Here is a 19853-nt window from a genome sequence, read left to right as displayed (position 1 = left end):
CTTAATACCATAAATAACAACATATTCAATTTTTTTACTCCAGGAGTATATGAGTTTGGAAATTCTAGAGAAATGTTTAAAGTGGATGTAAACCCGATTTATGAAATTTGAGCTGGGCACATTTATCTGCAGTATTTTGTTATCTCTTTTCAATGAGCCAAGTCTTAAAGCTCTCTTCTGAACAGTTCCTATGTTATCAGCCTGAGAACTCCCGACATATTTTTTGACTTTTTAGAAAAAAGCAGCATGAAACTTTTGTCAAAGGAAGTTGCTAATATAGAGTAGCAGAGAGCAGCTCCTATTACAAAACAGCTCTGGGAGTCTCTGCCTATGATGAAAGGGGGTGTGTGGCTTTTCTCCAATCAGCAATGTTACTATCTTGTCTGTATGCCCAGACATCACACTCTGTGTTAAACAGGAAGAGAAAATCTCCTAACACGGTCTCAGCTTTCTAAACTGTATATAAATGTGAAGACAGCAGATATACATATAAAACCTATGTAGGGACATTTGGTTACTCTCTGTGTATCATCTGAGGCTGTTCACTTCACTGGGTGTATGGGGGGGATTTACATCCACTTTAAATAATACATTACAATTTAACATATAAATAAAATGGGACTAAAACGTAAATGGCATTTAGTCAAAGACTATGATTAAAACTTAAAAAAAAATCGCAGAAGACTAAAATGGGACAAAAACTAAAATACCATTTTAGTCCTAAGACTAAAACTAAATCGAAATTTGCTGCCAAAATTAACACTGAGTGCAAGGGTTCCAATACTAATCAGGTTTAAAATCAAAGGCAGGTTTTCCTTGTATTATGGTTTAAAGCTATCAAACTATCTAAACAAAGGGCCGGTGTACTCTCCTTATGACTTAATGGGAGCTGGACTGTGGCCGTGGGAGTAAACAATACCCCACCATTAGTGGAAGGAATAGTGTCCTTTTAATATCGGTGGGAGGAATAGAACCCCATCCTTGGTGTCAGTGGGAGCAATAGTGCCCCATCATTTGTGTCAGTTGTGCATGCAATAGTGCCTCAAGGGCCAGATAGAGGCAAGCAAAGGAAGACCACTGGTTTAACCACTTGACACCCACACGCCGTCATATGACGTCCAAAACGGGGACCTGTTATCCCGGGTGGACGTCATATGACGTGATGGGCTTTGCGGGGGGATATCTCAATGATGCCTGCACCCGGAGGCATCATTGAGATATCATTTTTTAGCGGCGGCGATCCTGCGCACCGTAAGAACGATCATAGCGGCGGTTCCGCCGCTAGATCGTTCTTACAGGCGGCGGGAGGGGACATCCCCCCCCCCTCCCGCCGCCATCCGGTGCTTCTCCGGGCTCTCCCGTCCCACCGGGGGCCCGGAGAGATGATCGCCGTCCGCCGGATGTTTGCCATAGAGAAGACTGGTGACCATCTGGTCACCAGTCATCTCTATGACCGTCGGAGGCCCGGGCGCGATGTGATGACGTCACGCCCGGGTCCCCGTAAGTAAACAAACCGCAATTGCGGCTAGTTTGAATGAGATCTGTGAATTTTTTTTCACAATCTCATTCTTTCCAGCCTGCAGGAGAGATGTGGGGTCTTATTGACCCCGCATCTCTCCTTAAAGAGGACCTGTCACACACATTCCTATTACAAGGGATGTTTACATTCCTTGTAATAGGAATAAAAGCGATTGAAAAAAAAAGTGTAAAAAAAGTGTAAAAAATAAAGAAATAAGTAAAATAAAAAAGAAAAAATAATAATAAAAAAATTAAAATGCCCCTGTCCCCGGTAGCTCGCGCTCAGAAGCGTACGCACACGTAAGTCCCGCCCACGTATGTAAACGTCGTACAAACCACACGTGAGGTGTCGCCGCGTGCGTTAGAGCGTGTGCAACAATTCTAGCACACTGTAACTCTAAACTGGCAACCTGTAAAAATTTTAAAGTGTCGCCTATGGAGATTTTTAAGTAACGAAGTTTGGCGCCATTCCATGAGTGTACGCAATTTTAAAGCGTGACATGTTAGGTATCTAGTTACTCGGCGTAACATCATCTTTCATATTTTACCAAAAAATTGGGCTAACGTTACTGTTTTGTTATTTTTTAATTTATGAAACCATTTTTTTTACAAAAAAAAGCCGTTTGAAAAATTATTGCGCAAATATGGTGCAAAATAAAAAGTTGCAATGACCGCCATTTTATTCCCTAGGGTGTCTGCTAAAAAAACATATATAATGTTTGGGGGTTCTGAGTAATTTTCTAGCAAAAGAATGATGATTTGTACATGTAGGAAAGAAGTGCCAGAATAGGCCCGGGAAGGAGGTGGGTTTTAAAGCCCGGTATTGAAGTGGTTAAAGAATAACATATTTGGACTATAATCACTCTGCAGTACACTTTTCTGAAAGTTTTCAGTGATAACCCTAAAAAACCATCATACATTTTACTTTAATTAAACTTTCAATTATCAAAGAGACTGTAATGAAATGCACTTGGGTTATGGCAATTTATAAATCAACCTCACAGATTATGCTTTACAAACTCCAGACTTTGGCACTGAAATAGAGGTGACACAGCTGATACAGCTCCGTTAATGTCTTCAATGCAAGCAGATGGCATATAAAGCAGATGTCTCCTAGAATCACACATAGAATGATCCCAAGTTATGTCCAGTAGGCAGATGACAAGTTTTCTGAGACGAAGTGTGGGAAGCACAAGTACCTGCGAGAACGTGTATGAAAAGTGCAGCGGGACAAAAAATACAAGACCGACCTCTACATTTCTTGATAGAAGTGGTCAAGGAATGTCAAGGGCTAACTGGAAAAAATCCTTAGGACACTGCAGGGGTTGTTTTGAAAGGCATATCCAAGTAATATAGCCATTCTGTGTGATCAGTACATGTGCAACTTGATGTTGCACACCACAAAAAGAATGAAAACCCTAAAAAGCCATGATGAACGTGTGTACTTTATGCCATCATATACCTACAATTGTGAGGCTTAAAAATAGGATTTTTGTACTCACCTTAAAATCCATTTCTCTTCCGTTCATGGACGGACACAGCAGCCTTTGACCTTAGGTTATTATATCCTTCCTTCCAGGAGAATCTCCTGGAAGGAAGGATATAATACCCTAAGGTCAAAGGCTGCTGCGTCCGTCCATGAACGGAAGAGAAAAAAAGTTTTCTATAAATTTTACAATTTTTAGACTGATGACAAATCGGTCACTTAACATTGCAGCTCAGATTCAAAGAGAACAATTCAAAAAGTAAAAAAAAAAAACACGAAGTGTTGATACATCACCAATAGGGATTTGATTGGTTTAAAAAGTGTATGTAAAACCAAAGCTTTTGTTGTTTTGGATAAAGAAGGGTTTTCCATATTTTCCTGTCGGTGTATCTTTGTGTAGATTTACACCAATTCCTGTCCCACAAACCCACAGTGGTTGATTTACTAAAACCGGAGAGGGCAAAATCCGGTGCAGCTCAGAATAGAAACCAGCTTTCAGGTTATTTTTTTGTTGTCAACGCTAAACTGAACAAGCTTCTATTAGAAGCAGATTGGCTACCAGGGTCGGCTGCACCAGATTTTGCACTCTCCAGTTTTAGAAAATCAACACCGGACAGTAGTAAGCGGAGAACCTCCAAAGTGAGGGGAAATCCCTCATCAGACCAAGCTTCCTCATGGCAAGATTTGCCTTCCCATCCCAGGGTTTCTCAACTAGGGTTCGTCAAGAGGTTGCTAGGGGTTTCAAAGTCAATGAGTAATTACTGCCTCTCAGATAAGTTCCCACTGACACCATGGATCTTTTTAGTCATCTGTAAGGGGGGACCTCTTCTTATGTGCCAATGCAAAAACTTTGGTTTTCTCATCACTTTTTGTACTGGGGACAATAGTCATCAGAACATAAGTCATTCAGACACAGACAGCAGAAACACTTAACAGTGGTGCCAACCTTTCCACATTCGATCTAAAGCCTCGTACACATGACCGGTTTTCCTGCCAGGAAAACTGCCAAGAGAGCTTTTGGCCAGGAAAACTGTCCGTGTGTATGCTTCCTCACAGTTTTCCTGGCAGGAAAACTGCCGGGAATCCCAGCGAGAAAATAGAGAACATGTTCTCGATTTTCCCGCCGGGATTCCAGGCGGTTTTAAACCTGGCAGTTTTCCTATGGGGAAACACTGCGAGGGAGCATACACACGGCCGGGGTTCCTAGCCAAAGCTCTCCCCGCAGTTTTCCCGATGGGAAAACCTCTCGTGTGTACACAGGGAAAGTTACCAAGCAGGTTCTTGGTTTTCCCAGCGGACTTTATACCGCCGGGAATCCCGGTCGTGTGTACAGGGCTTAAAACTTTAAAAAAAAGTTTTGGCTTTAAATCACAATTCACTGGCAGTAGCCAAAAAAAAAAAAAAAAAAGCTGGAAGATTAGAAATGTCAATATTTCCATTACCCATTGCACCATTTAAAAAAAAAAGTTCCAATGCATAATATATCAGTAAATTGACATGAGCATGGAAAGGTGAGCAGGAGAAACACAAAAACAGAAAAGCAGAATTCTAACTGCAGTGTGCAAAGGTTATCACATTGGAGAAGATCTATAATACTATCAACATGAAGAGAAGAGTAGTAAGATGCAGCAACAAAGGCCTGAAAATTAAAGCCTACACCCAGGAAAAAACAAGCAGAGATATGAGACAGTTCAGAACCCAGTAAAGTATATCTAAACACAAACGTGTGACACGCAGTCACCATTTTATCGCAAGGTTTCTGATCCTGCCTCATTTCTCAGAGAGCCACAATTATGCACACACTGCCCTTGTGAGAGGCACAGGACATTAACAAGTACGGTAAATTCAGCAGTTTAGAAGGACAACAGAGAGAAAGGGCAGCAGTGCTGGGAGTTGAGAACAGTGAGAGAGGTGGGGAATACATGCCTACCTTCTGGGAAATCTGAAAGACAGATTTCTAGATAGACGAATGGGAAAAAAACAGAAAAAAAAAACAAAAAAACAAAAAACAGATAAGTGAGGGGGCAGGAAAAATTAAAAATCATGTCTAAATCTGACATTACTGAATCCTATCCCCTTCACTGCTGGTCTGCTTTAGGGATTATTAATGTAAAGCGTAAATAATTATAAATTTTGGGTTCGATTTCCCTAAACCTATGCTAGAAACAACGATTTCATCTTTAAAATCTAGACAAATTATCATAGCATATTTGTCTATATCTTTAAAATCTAGTACACAGAACTGATCTGATTATTAGTGAATTAAATATTTATTCATACTATAATAAATTACTATGCCTTTGTACTTGTACTAGCAATCAAGTTTTAGATTTTGGTTACTTACCTTCGTACAAATTTGGATGTGAATTTGCTGAATATACTTCCAGTGGCTCCACGTCGGCCCTGGCTGTTGCCAGAAGGAGAAGCTGGCGTTACACCTCCAAATTGCGAGTTTTGCTGGTCCCGGGCCTGGCGAAGTTGACCGGCGTGAAAAGTGCTCCTACTTGATACTCCACGAGGGAAGTTGGTCCTGTCTGGGGCAGCACTGCTGATGTTATGGGCTGATGGAGATGAAACAGGGACTCTTTGAGGGGCTGTGCTATAAAAAGAGAAATATAAATATTTACACATAGTCCTAGATAATATTCCTTACACTAAGAAAATGGCAAAATAGAACTCTAGAAAATGTATACATTTCTGCCCAGACAATATGGCTTGGTTCACACTGCTGCCACCCCAAAGTCCTGCAACTTGTTGCAACTTCCTTGCGACTTTTGTGATTTAACATCACCGTCTATAGCACGCAAGCCGCACCAAAGTCACAGAAAAGTAAGCAGGAACCATTGTCACTGCGAATTGAGTTGCATTGATTGCGATGGCACCAACTGAAATCAATGTGTTTTGACGTGCAATTTTATGTGTCACAAGTCACGATTAAGTCGCAGACATGCGAACCGGGCCTAAGACTACCGACTTCTTGGGAATATACTTAAAATCGCTAGACATAGAACTCTGACCAGTTTAGGCCTCCAAATCACAGTCCCTTTAGCTCCCTTTCGCCTCCATGCACACTATTGCAGCGCGTTTCTTGTACGTACTTCTGAAATAGGGAAGCCCATTCATTTCAAATGAGGCAAAAGTATTTTTGAGCTTCACACATTTTTTTAGCTGCTCATTGTGTGGTTTCCTGGGTGTTCTTGCCTGTGAAAAAAATGGCTTCCTTGCCGTGATGTTGTTTGCATGTCTTGTGGATGCATTACTGTGAATACAACCTTAGAGCACACTGCTTTAAACAAGGATACCCACCAAGATTCTTGACAACCGCACAAAGTGTCCAAAAACGCTGCTCACTAGCAGAAAGCCTCATTATTTACATCAAATATAAGCAAATCAGAAGCTAGCTATATACTCAGGACACATACATCATGTAAAGCAGGGGTGCCCAACCAGTGGCCTGCGAAGCCCTCTGATGTGGCCCGTGACCTCCTGCTTGGGAGTTCCAAGTAATTTTCTAGCAAAAAATATTGATTTTAACTTAAGAAACAAGTGTCAGAAAAAGATTTAGAATTTAAAGGGGTTGTAAAGGAAGTTTTTTTCCCCTAAATAGCTTTCTTTACTTTAGTGCAGTCCTCCTTCACTTACCTCATCCTTCCATTTTGCGTTTAAATGTCCTTATTTCTTCTGAGAAATCCTCACTTCCTGCTTTTCTGTATGTAACTACACACAGTAACGTGAGGATTTCTCCCTGGTGTGGAGAAAGCCTCTTGAGGGGGGAGAGGGTGAGCAGGAGTGTCAGGACGCCCACTAACACACAGCTCCTTTCTCTGCAAAGTAGAAAGCGTCCTGACTTGCCTGCTCGCCCCCTCCCCCCTCAAGAGGCTTTCTCCACACCAGGGAGAAATCCTCACATTACTGTGTGTAGTTACAGACAGAAGAACAGGAAGTGAGGATTTCTCAGAAGAAATAAGGACATTTAAAAGCAAAATGGAAGGATGAGGTAAGTGAAGTAGGACTGCACTAAGGTAAAGGAAGCTATTTAGGGGGGGAAAAAAATCCTTTAAACCCCTTTAAGTGGTTAAACTCCCTGCATTTACACAGATAAGTTAGAAGGAAGCCTTAGTTGCAATGTTTCATGGTGTTAAAAACTTTGCAGACTGTCCGTATTTTTTCTTTACACAAGTTTATCTCTTTGATCTAAGGAGGAAGCATTAGTTACAATGTTTCCTGTCAAAAATTTGGCAGAGTGCCTGGATATTTTCTTTTGACAGCTGATAAGTCTCTCCACTTGTTATATGAAAGAATCGGCAAACTCTGCATTGAGGTCCTCAGGGGAATTGAATTGAATTAAATTACAATTTAATGATTATTGTGCAGCTCTACTGGCTAGGCCACTGCATGACCGTAATATGTTTTTTCTTTAACCCCTCCATTGTTGCCATGGAGGTATGTTTTGATTTTTTTGTCATGCTGGAAGACCCATCCATAACCCATCTTCAGTATTCTGGCTGAGAAAAGAAGGTTCTCATCCAAGATTTTTCAATACATGGCCTCGTTCATTGGCCCCTCAATGCGGAAAAGTGGGCCTGTACCTTAAGCAAAGAAACAGCCCCAAAGCATGATGTTTCCACCTCTGTGCTTGACCGTAGTGATGGTGTTCTTAGGGTCATAGTCAGCATTTTTCTTCCTCCAAACACAGTAAGTGGATCATTGGCAATCTTCAGATGCTCCTCCACCTTCAGTTTGAGGATGCCCCACAAATGCTCAATAGGGTTTAGGTCTGGAGACATGCTTGGCCAGTCTATCACCTTTACCCACAAATGGCTAATTGGGCCCAATTTGGACATTTTCACTTGGGGGTGAACTCACTTTTGTTGCCAGCGGTTTAGACTTTATTGGATGAGAGTTGTTTTATTTTGAGGGGTCAGCAAATTTACACCGGTATACAAGCTGTACACTCACTACTTTACATAGTAGCACAGTGTAATTTCTTCAGTGTTGTCACATGAAAAGATATAATAAATTATTTCCTAAAATGTGAGGGGTGTACTTACTTTTGTGAGATACTGTATATCCAATAACCCAAGGCTGCTACACTCCTCTACTACAAACATTTGCTCACTTTATTTCCAAGCAATATCCATCTCATACAAAATAAGTGTTCCATAAGCAAACTTTTGGATCATGTCCTTCCTCAGGCCAGGAACACCACATGCTTTTTTTCCTAGTATAACATGTTTAAATTGAATATCTAATAATGGATATACAAGAACCTGGGTCCCACTGTTTTCACCTGCCTGCTGGCCACTTGCAGCAGATGAACCTGGGTCCCACTGATGACACCTGCCTGCTGGCCACCTGCAGCAGATGAACCTGGGTCCCACTGATGACACCTGCATGCTGGCCACCCAGCAGTGACATAATTGGCGACTCCTGTTGCACCCAGCTGCCCCTCCCCTCCATGCTACAGCCACTGGGGATGACAAAAGCTCAAGCGCTAGGATGCAATTTCTAGTCGCCATGGCGATCTGACACCTGGGATTTGTTGAGCCCTGAATTAAAATGAAAAGTAAAATGAACAGAAGAGAAATACAAATCAAATCAATATTTGGTGTGATCACCTTGAAAACAGCATCAATTCTTCTAGATACACTTGCACACAGTTTTTGAAGGAACTCGGCAGGTAGATTGTTCTAAACACCTTGGAGAACTAACCACAGATCTTCTGTGGATGTAGACTGCCTCAAATTCTTCTGTCTCTTCATGCAATCCCAGACAGACATGATGGTGTTGAGATCATGGCTCTGTGGGAGCCAAACCATCACTTCCAGCACTCCTTGTTCTTTACACTGAAAATGGTTTTTGTGGCCATTGGCTGCAGGTTTGGGGTTGTTGCCCTGCTGCAGAATAAATTTGGGGCCAATCACACGCCTCCTTGATGATATGGCATGATGGATAAGTATCTACCTGTTTTTTCAGCCTTGAGGACACCATTGATCCTGATCAAATCTGCAACGTCATTTGCAGAGCCTCCACCATGCTTCACTGGTGCTGCAGACACTCATTATTATACCACTCAAGTCCTTCACGAGTGAACTGCCTCCTGCTACAGCCAAATATTTTAACTTATCAATCCAGAGCACCTTCTGCCATTTTTACGCACCCCAGTTCCTATATTTTCATGCATAGTTGAGTCACTTAGGCCTTGTTTCCACATCGGAGGTATGGCTTTTTGTCCACAATTCTTCCATGAAAACCACTCCTGGGCAGACTTCTCCAGACAGTAAATGGGTGTACCTAGGTGCTACTGGTTTCAGACAGTTCTGTGCCAATGACACTGCTGAATAGGGGTGCAACGGATAAAAAAACTCACGGATCGATCCTCGGATCTGAGTCACGGATCGGATAATTTTTCGGATCAGCAAAAAAAAAAAAAAAGACTAATCTTGTTACATCCACCTGAGTTTTATATTTCACAGTTATTTTCATCACAAAATGGAGCCGATGTGCTTAAATACAGTATATGTAAATCTGACTGACTGTTTACATGTTAAATTTTAAAAGCCGCAGCAAACCTGCTGACCTTACATGCTTGCTAATGTGACAGAACACCTCTGATTTTCACATTTAACTAAATGAGAAAATCAGAGGTGTTCTGTGACATTAGCAAGCATGTAAGGTTTGCTGCTGCTTTTAAAATTTAACATGTAAAAAGTCCGTTGGATTTCCAAATACTGTATTGAAGCACATAAGCTCAGTTTTGTGTTGAAAATAACTGTGAAATCTAAAACTCCATTGGGTGTAACAAGATGTCCGCTTGCCCCCTTCTCACTATCATTACTGTGCAGGAGTGTGGGGTGGAGCAAGATGGCGGCATTGAAACGCCACTTCCTGACGAGACAGCCGCCGCCGGGTGTATCAAGATGGCCTAGCTCCGGAGCGGTGGCCGACGCCGGGGACTTTCCTATGGCCGAAGCTATGGAGCGCTCCGCGGATCGCGTGGTGTGCCGATCCGAACAGGGTGACTAGTTCGGATCACGGATCGGTGATGATCCGTTGCACCACTACTGCTGAACATCTTCCGATATCAAAGGGAAGTAAGCATATGCCTTTCATCTGCTGAATTACATTTCCTTGATCACTGCTACTACGGTCCTCAACTGTGCCAGTTTTTGGAACTCTAGCCTGCTTTGAAATCTTTTCTTGGAATGAGCTTTCTGATGTAGTATAAAATTACCTTATTTCTTGTTGGTGTGCTCAGTCTTGCCATGGTGTATGACCTGTGACATGAAATGGTCTTCCACAACCTCACCTTAGCCACAGAATTAGGCTGTTCCTCACCCAGTTTTAAATCACCTACACAGCTGTTGAGTCTACCATATGAAATTGATGATTAGCACCTGCTTGGTATAATTGGTTAATCCTACACCTGGCGCTAATCCTACAAAATACCCGACTTTGTGCAAGTGTACAAAGTGTGCAAGAATTGATGCTGGTTTGAAGTCAAAGGGCCAAAATATTGATTGGATTTAGATTTTTTTTCTGCATTTTGTAAATTGATAAAAACAATTAAAATATACATTTTTGAAAGCATGCTTACTTTACAGCATTACTCGCCTTAAATTGATCCCCCGATGAAGTCACGTGACGACGCGCGTAGAGATTGGAACATTAGGTATATCACAATCCTAACCACAGGAGGATGAGCTCGGCGCTCGTGGATGCAGTACATGACCATTATCTGCTAGATGCGAGTTTTATTTTTGTTTTATTTAACGTTTTAAAAACGGGATTTTGCGATGTATGCCTCCCTTCTTATTTCTAGATCATCCATCGAGTACCTATCTTATTTAAGATTTGGCAACAGTAAGGGACCTATACAGAGCCAAACACATACAGAGGGCTTACGAACTCTGTGTTTGTGGAGTTGTATCCATGCTCCCTTTCTAATAAGACTGCAACAACATTAAGGAGACCGTCATATCGTGCATCTCTAGTGATATTTTGTGATCTGCGAATGCCGTTTACCTAACAGCAGCGAGATTTTAAGCTGCCTGCAGACACAGAGGTGTATCACTGAAGAACCCTGTAGCACTAAGTGTGCGTCTCGCTATTATATATCTGGTGGTGGGAGCTACTATCCACATGAACTTTATTCAATATAGCACCACTTTTATTTGGACTATTTAGCCTACCGGACCTTTATCACTACATTTCACGTTTACTATGTGCACTGTATATTTATTTGCTATATGCATCTGATGTTTTTTGTATTTACTGGTCAATCCTTCCACTACACCTGACCCGCAGGGGTGAATGTTATTGTATTATTTGCCACTGATTTGTACTCATCTTTTTCACTGAGTGGGTTATCAATCAAATTGTTTCCACTTCTCTGACCCCTTTCACAGTGCAGACACCATTTTTCCTTTGTAATATCACCTGCCTAAAACCTTTTCACTGTAAAATTATATATTAATTATAAATAATTACAAGTCTTCAAATGCTTAAAGGATCCCCCAACTGCAATAGTAAACAGGCATCACCACTGAATAACACATTATACAAATCCATACCTCACCCCAAATAGAGCTTGGCTCACAGTGCTACAATTCCCCCTGGTGTAAGCCACAGTACCTTGTTAGGTACTGCTTCAATGGGTAAATATATGGTGGATGGTATAGAACACCATGTACATAAATATGAAAAAAAGCAAAGCACATATGAGCGGGTAGCCAAAACACTAGACAACAATGCAACAAACACTAAGAGGAATGCTGCCGACATCAGGGAGAGGGAACTTGACCTATAAAACCCACTGCTTTATTAATCTAGGATACAAATATACTCACAAAAATGTGTTAAAAAGCACATATAATCCAAGGAAAACAAGCCCGCTGCATTACAAACTAATCCCAGAAGAGACGTGGCTGCTCATCTATGCTTCACTTCTTGTATTAGTTTGCGATGCAGTGGGCTTGTTCCCCTTGGACTATTATGTGCTTTTTAACACATTAAAAAAACTATTAAAACCGCACATGTGCGGTTTTCCGCTTGAACTGATTTGTATTACCACTGTATGATGTTGGGGAAACTACCTGTGCGCACACTCACGTCCCAAAAAAAAAAAAAAACCCAAGGAGACCCTTAATATTCTATTTATGAACACATGCTTTTATGAACAGCAATCCGACATTATGTATTCACTAAACATTCTATTACCCTTAATATACTAAGAGTTATTCTGAATTATCCCTATACTTCCCCATATTTAAACTTGCCTTTGTCTGTACGAGTCACAGCTGCCTTCCAAGGAGGGTGTGGGTTTGGAGGGATGCACAGATGTAGACATAGATTTCTGGTGCTGACGGGTCCGGGCTGAGGTGGCTGGGGCAGAAGCAGTGGAGGCACGGGAACCAGGCGTGGAGAAACTGGGAGTGGAGGGTGGATGTGGAGATACAAAACAGGATATGGATGCACAGACTAACAAAAAGGAGAAAGCGAGGAAGGAAGGAGAGGACATTTTCTACCAAAAATGGGTTTTTGCAAAGATAGAAGGAAACAATGACACTGAAAACAGACATAGCATGGCTCTATACATTCTGTTATGGAAAGCCTTACATATGAACATGTCTTTTTACATGACCCAGAAGGTGAATTAAAATGCAAGACAAATGGACAACCGGGTCATGTGAAACACAGAAAAAAAGCAAAAATTCCAGAAGGCATATGTGCATGTTTTCCAAAAACTGCTGCAGTTAATAGGACCCCTTTCACACTGGAGGCGTTTTTCAGGTGCTTTAGCGCTAAAAAAAAAGGCCCTAAAAAAAGACTCATCTGCAATCCCAGTGTGAAAGCCTGGGTGCTTTCTCACTGCAGTGCTGCACTGGCAGGGCAAGAAAAAAAAGTCTAAATTAATGGGCAGCGTCGTCAAAGCAGCTTCGCTTTTAACCCTTTATTCGGCCGATAGCGGGGGTTAATAATCGCACCGCTAGCACCCGAAAATCGCCACAAAAAACGGTAAAGCGCCGCTAAATCTATCAGCGTTTTATGGCTGACACCCGGGCGCTGTCAGTGTGAAAGGGCTCTTATACTGCTTGAGTGGTGCTTGAATAGGGAAAAATGAATATGTTCCACTCGTAGGTTATTTAGCTTCATCAAGCCTCAAATATAAAATTTGAGCAAAATCTGAAAGTGGAATTACTCAGAGCCAAAACATGAACGCTGAACTTCAGATATTCTATTTTTTGCATAATTACATTGACCAGCTTGGCTTGATACAAGTATGCATATATGATATCTGTAGTGCTGCATTACATACAGTGTAAATCACTGTAGTAGGCTGCATTACATACAATGAAACCTGTGGTTTTCTTGGTTCTATGCTATATGGCTTCCCCTCTGCACACTGGCCACAGACAGTTTGCTCGCTTGGCACCTCTGCCATTCATAGAATGTTTTGCATTTTTTTCAATGAAGTTGGTCCAAAGCATTTAAAAAAGTGCTTGATTCACAAAGCACTTGCGTGTAAACTTTCGGCGGCGTAGCGTAAAGCCGTCCGGCGCAAGCCCTCCTAATTCAAATGGGGCGTGTACCATTTAAATTAGGCGTGTTCCCACGCCGAATGTTCTGCGCATGCTCCGTTTGGAAAATTCCCGCCATGCTTTGCGCGAAATTACGGCGCCCCGACGTGTTTTTTTGAACGGCAACGTACTTTCGTATTCCCGGACGTCTTACGCAAAAAAAAAAAAAATTTTTAAATTCGACGCGGGAACGACGGCCATACTTTAACATGGATGGTGTAATTTTACACCATCTAAATAGCACACTTAACTTTACGACGGGAAAAACCAACGTAAGAGAATGCGACGAACGCGCGTACCTTTGTGGATCGCTGTAAACAGCTAATTTGCATACCCGACGCTGGAAAACTACGCAAACTCCACCCAGCGGCCGCCGGAGAATTATACCTACGATCCGAAGGCGTACGAAGCCGTACGCCTGTCGGATCTATGCCAAAAGCCGTCGTATCTTGGTTTGAGGATTCCAAATCAAGATACGACGCGGCAAATTTGAAAATACGCCGGCGTATCAGTAGATACGCCGGCGTATTTCTGCTGTGAATCTGGCCCATAATTCCTGGAGTTCTGCCTTAATAGGCTAACTTTTTTATAAAGTTATTGTGGCAAAACACTTGAATAAGCTAGAATGGCATTTTATGTGAAAGGTTATGTGTTGATTCTGAAGTTATAAACTCAAAAAAAAAAGTTTTAAGCAGATCCGGATTTTAGGTTGCGTTAGTGTAGGGTCATAGTTATGTTCTGTAATAAAACCAATTAAAGACAAATTATGCTCTTACCTGTCTTTGCCATTCTGAACAGACCCAGGTCCAGGATTTGCTCTATCTAGCATAGGAGAGTTTCGACTACGATTGGTGCCAGTGGACAGCACACTGTTCTACAAGAGCAAAGAGAACAAGACGTGTTTAAAAATATAGTACTTTCTGCATATTCTTTTTTAAAGGCTCTGTCCATTAGAATTCAGCATTTCAGTTGCAAGTGCGTGTCAGCAGAATTAATCCCTTTGCACCTCTTGGGGGAATATGTTGAATTCTGTAAATTTCTAGCTCTAACCGTTTCTCAATCCTACAGCAGCATTCTCCATAATTTACAAATAAATAAATACAAATCTAGAAGCAAAAAAGAGATCCATTATGATAGCTACAGGATGTTGGTACATCTGGGAACTCAGGAGTGGCTATTGAACAAAAGATTCAAACCAGTGAGTGATCCCAAATATCAGTGTATTAAACACTGAAATATCAGTATTTGAGCAAACGGCTCTTAAACATGTAGGAAACAATGATGTCAAATTAATTGAGCAATCCTAATACACACAATAATTGTATTATGTCTCAAACCAATTATGTAAGGTCTTAAACATAGGTGACATTGCAAAGCTAACCAAGCCATTGAGTATAATCAATACCACCTATATTTTACTTATTTTATTTATAATAGCAGCAGCAATGAACTGGAGCAGAGCTACTTATTGATAGAAGTGCACTAATCCTTAAAGATATGCACTTTGCCTGGTAGGTTCTGATGTTAAGTTCTCACCATGTTGTTGAATTGTATACAGTTAATTAAAAACTGAATAAATTAAACAAGTCGTAATTACTGTTAAACCTTGAAGACATTCAGATCATTCAAAATTTATCTCAACTTTCTAATTATACAAAAGATTTTCTAGTTGATAATTGTGCCTGTGCTGCTCAGGGATGAAAAACCAGGGGTTCAAACATCAATACATAGCTAACGAGAACCAACTGCAACAGACAAATCCTAAGCAACTCTAGTAGAAATAATTAACCTGTATTTAATAAAAAAATAATAATAATAATAATAATAATAATAATAATAATAATCATCATCATCACTTTAGATTCCAGTTATCAGATCTTTAGCTATACTGAAAATGTATTTTCATGCTTCTTTAAAGACAACTAATCATACCATTCGTTGATGATGGGCTTTGTAACATGAAAGCAGTAAAAGTATGTCCAGCTTTTTTGTTTTGGAGAGAGTGACTCTTTTAGAGGGGTTTTCCCTCACTTACTGTGACAAAGGGTTCACCAGACAGGGAACCTCTGCAAAAGGTTCTGTGTTGGGGCCCACATAGATGGGTGGTGTTCTAAATACAGGTCAGCAAAGTCCTACTAACTTCAATAGAGTAGTGTAGAGGACAGTTCTCATCAAATTGATTTTGAATTCCCATACAAGTATAAGGGTGTGCGAAATCCGCTAGTGACAGTTTAAAATGAGGGGAGAAGGTAAAAATGCAATCAAATGCACCTGTCAAATGTAAAGGAATAATGGACTTTATAGGCACCAATGGTCAACATAGAATGTAAAAGAAGTTTTTTATTGATACAAGCCCAGAGCCCTGGGTAATTGAATCAACAATTACAATATAGAAAAACAATATTAAAAAACATATAATTGACTATATTAAAAACATTAGTAAGCATAGAATATCTCTAAAATGCTAATAACCCATAGGGGTTGTACAAAAACCACAGATAGTCCACATGGGACAACAACAACAGTTGGTGAACAAACGTAGGCTTCAATTTGTGTATTTTTATACATATGCTCTACATGTTTCGCATGTTACTGCTTCTTCGGGAGCTTAAAAAGAATATTTTCATCAGCAATGATAGGTAAGAAAAAATTGTGTATATGTGTAAAAGTTCCAACGATATCTCTGGATCAATGTGGTAACAGTTTCCAGATAACAGAGTGGATAAAGGTGTAGTTTTTCGGACAAAGTTTGAACTGGGGTAGGGTCCAAAGTACAGGGTACAGTCAGTATAGGGCTGGTTCAAGGGTTAGGAAGCAGTGCACGATAATGTATATACACTGCACCTTTTTGAGTAAAAAAGGCAAATGCCCTTAAGGGTTAAATCCCCCAAAAAATTGTAAAAGACCGGACCAGACCGTTAGAACACGTTTGCTCCCATAGACAGTGCGTGTGAGACAACAGGTGTACCTGGACATGATACCATCTCATACCACTACAGTTCTGTTCTAACGGTCTGGTCCGGTCTTTTACAATTTTTTGGGGGATTTAACCCTTAAGGGCATTTGCCTTTTTTACTCAAAAAGGTGCAGTGTATATACATTATCGTGCACTGCTTCCTAACCCTTGAACCAGCCCTATACTGACTGTACCCTGTACTTTGGACCCTACCCCAGTTCAAACTTTGACCGAAAAACTACACCTTTATCCACTCTGTTATCTGGAAACTGTTACCACATTGATCCAGAGATATCGTTGGAACTTTTACACATATACACAATTTTTTCTTACCTATCATTGCTGATGAAAATATTCTTTTTAAGCTCCCGAAGAAGCAGTAACATGCGAAACATGTAGAGCATATGTATAAAAATACACAAATTGAAGCCTACGTTTGTTCACCAACTGTTGTTGTTGTCCCATGTGGACTATCTGTGGTTTTTGTACAACCCCTATGGGTTATTAGCATTTTAGAGATATTCTATGCTTACTAATGTTTTTAATATAGTCAATTATATGTTTTTTAATATTGTTTTTCTATATTGTAATTGTTGATTCAATTACCCAGGGCTCTGGGCTTGTATCAATAAAAAACTTCTTTTACATTCTATGTTGACCATTGGTGCCTATAAAGTCCATTATTCCTTCACAATTAAAAACTTCCACTCATGCTAGGACGCGGCACCGCAATACCTTAGGACACCCATAGTCCATCCTATGGTTGGTGTTCCTCTATTTTCTTATTTCAACCTGTCAAATGTATTCCGATTGATCATGGAAGCATCTCAAACTGATGCCAAACTATTGCCATCAACACATGCCCTCTCAACATAGGCCCCTACAGCTGACCACAGATGGATCAAAATTCAGCCGGGTCAATAGGGACCAACCAAATTGCGATTCATCTTTGGCCTCTTCCACTCAAGAAGGCGATCAAACTATTTATCTAACTGATCACTTTTATCAAACAGGACTGTTGGAAATTTTTCATTCCATGGGCCGCTGCAGCGCGGAGCAGTGGATTCTGACAGCAGAGGAGTCCTGACTGTAATGCCTTGTTTCCACTGAGCGGATCGGTTCGGTACGCTATTTTGGGTGTTTCCATTATGAAAGTGTGCCATAAAACCGAACCGTACCGGACCATTCTGGGTCCTGCTTCAGATGTGGGGCCATAGAAAATGGAACGGTTCCATTAGGGCGGAGATGCAATACATTCCACTGATTGGTGGACGTGCTAGGCATTTTTTCTAAATCCTGTATGGTCCCTGACGGTCCGATTTGCAGTGGAACGAGAATAGACCAGTCCATTCTAACCGTTCCAAATTTACTGACCCGAACCGTTCCGTTCAGTGGAAACGAGGCATTCGAATACAATAGATCACTTGTGTGGATGGAGGAAACCATTCAGCTCGATGATTGATCAAAAAAAAAAAAAAAAAGGGGGGGGCCCCCCCATCTATGGGCAGTCTTACTTTTACTTCCTGCTGGGCGATACCATTTGCCATCACATGAAACAGGGGAATTCTCTCTACCAGAGCCTCAGGAGAACAAAAAGAAAAGCTTGGACATGACTTGATATATATGCTACACATAACTATGAAACTCCCAGAGTTGTGATATGCTGCATATTGTTCATGAACAGTGACCTATCAAGAGACAGTAAAGGGACTAGTTTATCATCACTGATAGTTTGCCACAAGCCTCCCTATGCATTACAGAATCCGCAATATATTAGCATGCAGCGCTCAGTTTTAAAAAAGAATGCCTTTTTTTTTCAGCTGCTTATTCCACTGCCCTCCTCTCTCTGTCCTGCAGATGGGGGGGGGGGGGGCAATGAAATGGGCAGCTGAAAAATGTGCACTCTTGTAAAACAGAGCTCTGCATGTTAACATATTAAAGACACAGAGCATGGAAAGGTTTGTGGCAAAAGTCCATAAGAAGGTAAACCCTTTAATTGGCAATCATTAAAAATACTTGTGGTCAGTCATAGGTTAGAAGTGCCAATTTGGATTTCCTCAGTAGTACAATATTAGGAGAAAGTGCAAACTAAAACAAACTAGTTTTCCTTTAATTGTATTTTTTCCCTTAGGGCCCTTTCACACGTACGGACCCATATGTCCGCATTATCATCTGTCCGTTGCGGATGAAAACGGGACATACATTGGTCCCTATGTGATTACGGGTGTCAGCGGATGACCACCTGCTGACACCTGTAATCACCCGGCTCCGCAAAGATCCGCATTTGTGGACGGAAGAAAATCCTATTTTTCTTCCGTCTGCCGGATCGGATGAACACGGACATACGGTCCGTGTTCATCTGATCCCCCATAGGGGAGAGCGGAGGAAAGACAGTGTGCGGGGACCGCCCTGTTAGCTGCCAGCTCAGCGGGGATTTTACGGAGGATCCCTGCTGAGCGTTTGCGGACACACGGAGTGGATCATTACTGATCCGTCCGTGTGAAAGATCCCTTAGGGAAGACAAAAGGAAAAAACCTGTGATTCTTATCTAACAAGCAGTATAAATCTTTTAAGGTGACTTCACGTGTATAGGACATACAATATGTTTAAAACTTATGTTTTTATCCTTGTACATTTAAAAATCCGATCATCAGATCCTTAAAGTGCATAACATTCTGTCCACCCAAACCCCTCACATTAACATAAAATCATAAATCTGACTACAGTTAAAATAATTTGACGGTTTGCAATCCCTTCAGCATATTACTCAACTATTTATTTCTAAAAGGAGTATTTTTCAGAATCTTGCATGCTGATAAGAGTTGGGGTGGGAAAACTGCAGATTTGCAATGCATTTATGGGTTCTGTGGATCTGTAGCAATAAACAAATTGCACAGGAGTCCTGTGTGTCTTCTGGTCCATTTCAGGTCCAAAATTCAGCCAACAATTCTGAAAACGGACCTGAAATGGTGAACAGGGATGGACCAGACCCCTGCTGTGATCCGCTCTATGGAGGATGGGGGCAGGACACAAAGATTTTTATTGTAGTCAAATTCAAGATTTTGTGTTAACGTATGGACCCTTTGGTGGCCAGAATCTTATACAAGAAGGATCCAATGATCAACTTGTTAAAATGTACAAGAATAAAAACATATGCAGCTTTAATCATATGCAATGTTCTATTAGTAAAAGAGCGAAAAGAGGGTGCACCAACCTTACACATTACCCAAGTGATATTTATTGAAATAAAAAATAAAACAAACATACTGGATAATAAATTGGATAATAAAAGCAAATCAAAGTCAACAATAGG

The 19853-nt window shown here is 41.0% G+C and overlaps 1 protein-coding gene across 9 annotated transcripts in view; it reads right to left on the bottom strand.

The window, feature by feature from the left end:
• MARK2 (microtubule affinity regulating kinase 2) overlaps positions 1 to 19853 on the bottom strand; it is a 212359-nt gene that overhangs the window by 26921 nt on the left and 165585 nt on the right. For 3 of the 9 annotated variants that reach the window (XM_040329070.1, XM_040329076.1, XM_040329069.1), the window contains exons 14-17: positions 14361 to 14458; positions 12283 to 12432; positions 5349 to 5603; positions 4935 to 4961 (exon numbers count right to left, since the gene is read on the bottom strand). In XM_040329070.1, the coding sequence (XP_040185004.1) occupies positions 4935 to 4961; positions 5349 to 5603; positions 12283 to 12432; positions 14361 to 14458 (530 nt within the window). The remainder of the gene's footprint in view (positions 1 to 4934; positions 4962 to 5348; positions 5604 to 12282; positions 12433 to 14360; positions 14459 to 19853) is intronic. The other 6 variants (XM_040329077.1, XM_040329072.1, XM_040329071.1 and 3 more) reach the window with 3 other exon arrangements.

This window comes from Rana temporaria, chromosome 11, assembly GCF_905171775.1.
Source record: "Rana temporaria chromosome 11, aRanTem1.1, whole genome shotgun sequence".
NCBI classification, from domain to species: domain Eukaryota; kingdom Metazoa; phylum Chordata; class Amphibia; order Anura; family Ranidae; genus Rana; species Rana temporaria.
This window is presented reverse-complemented; position numbering and strand designations above follow the sequence as displayed.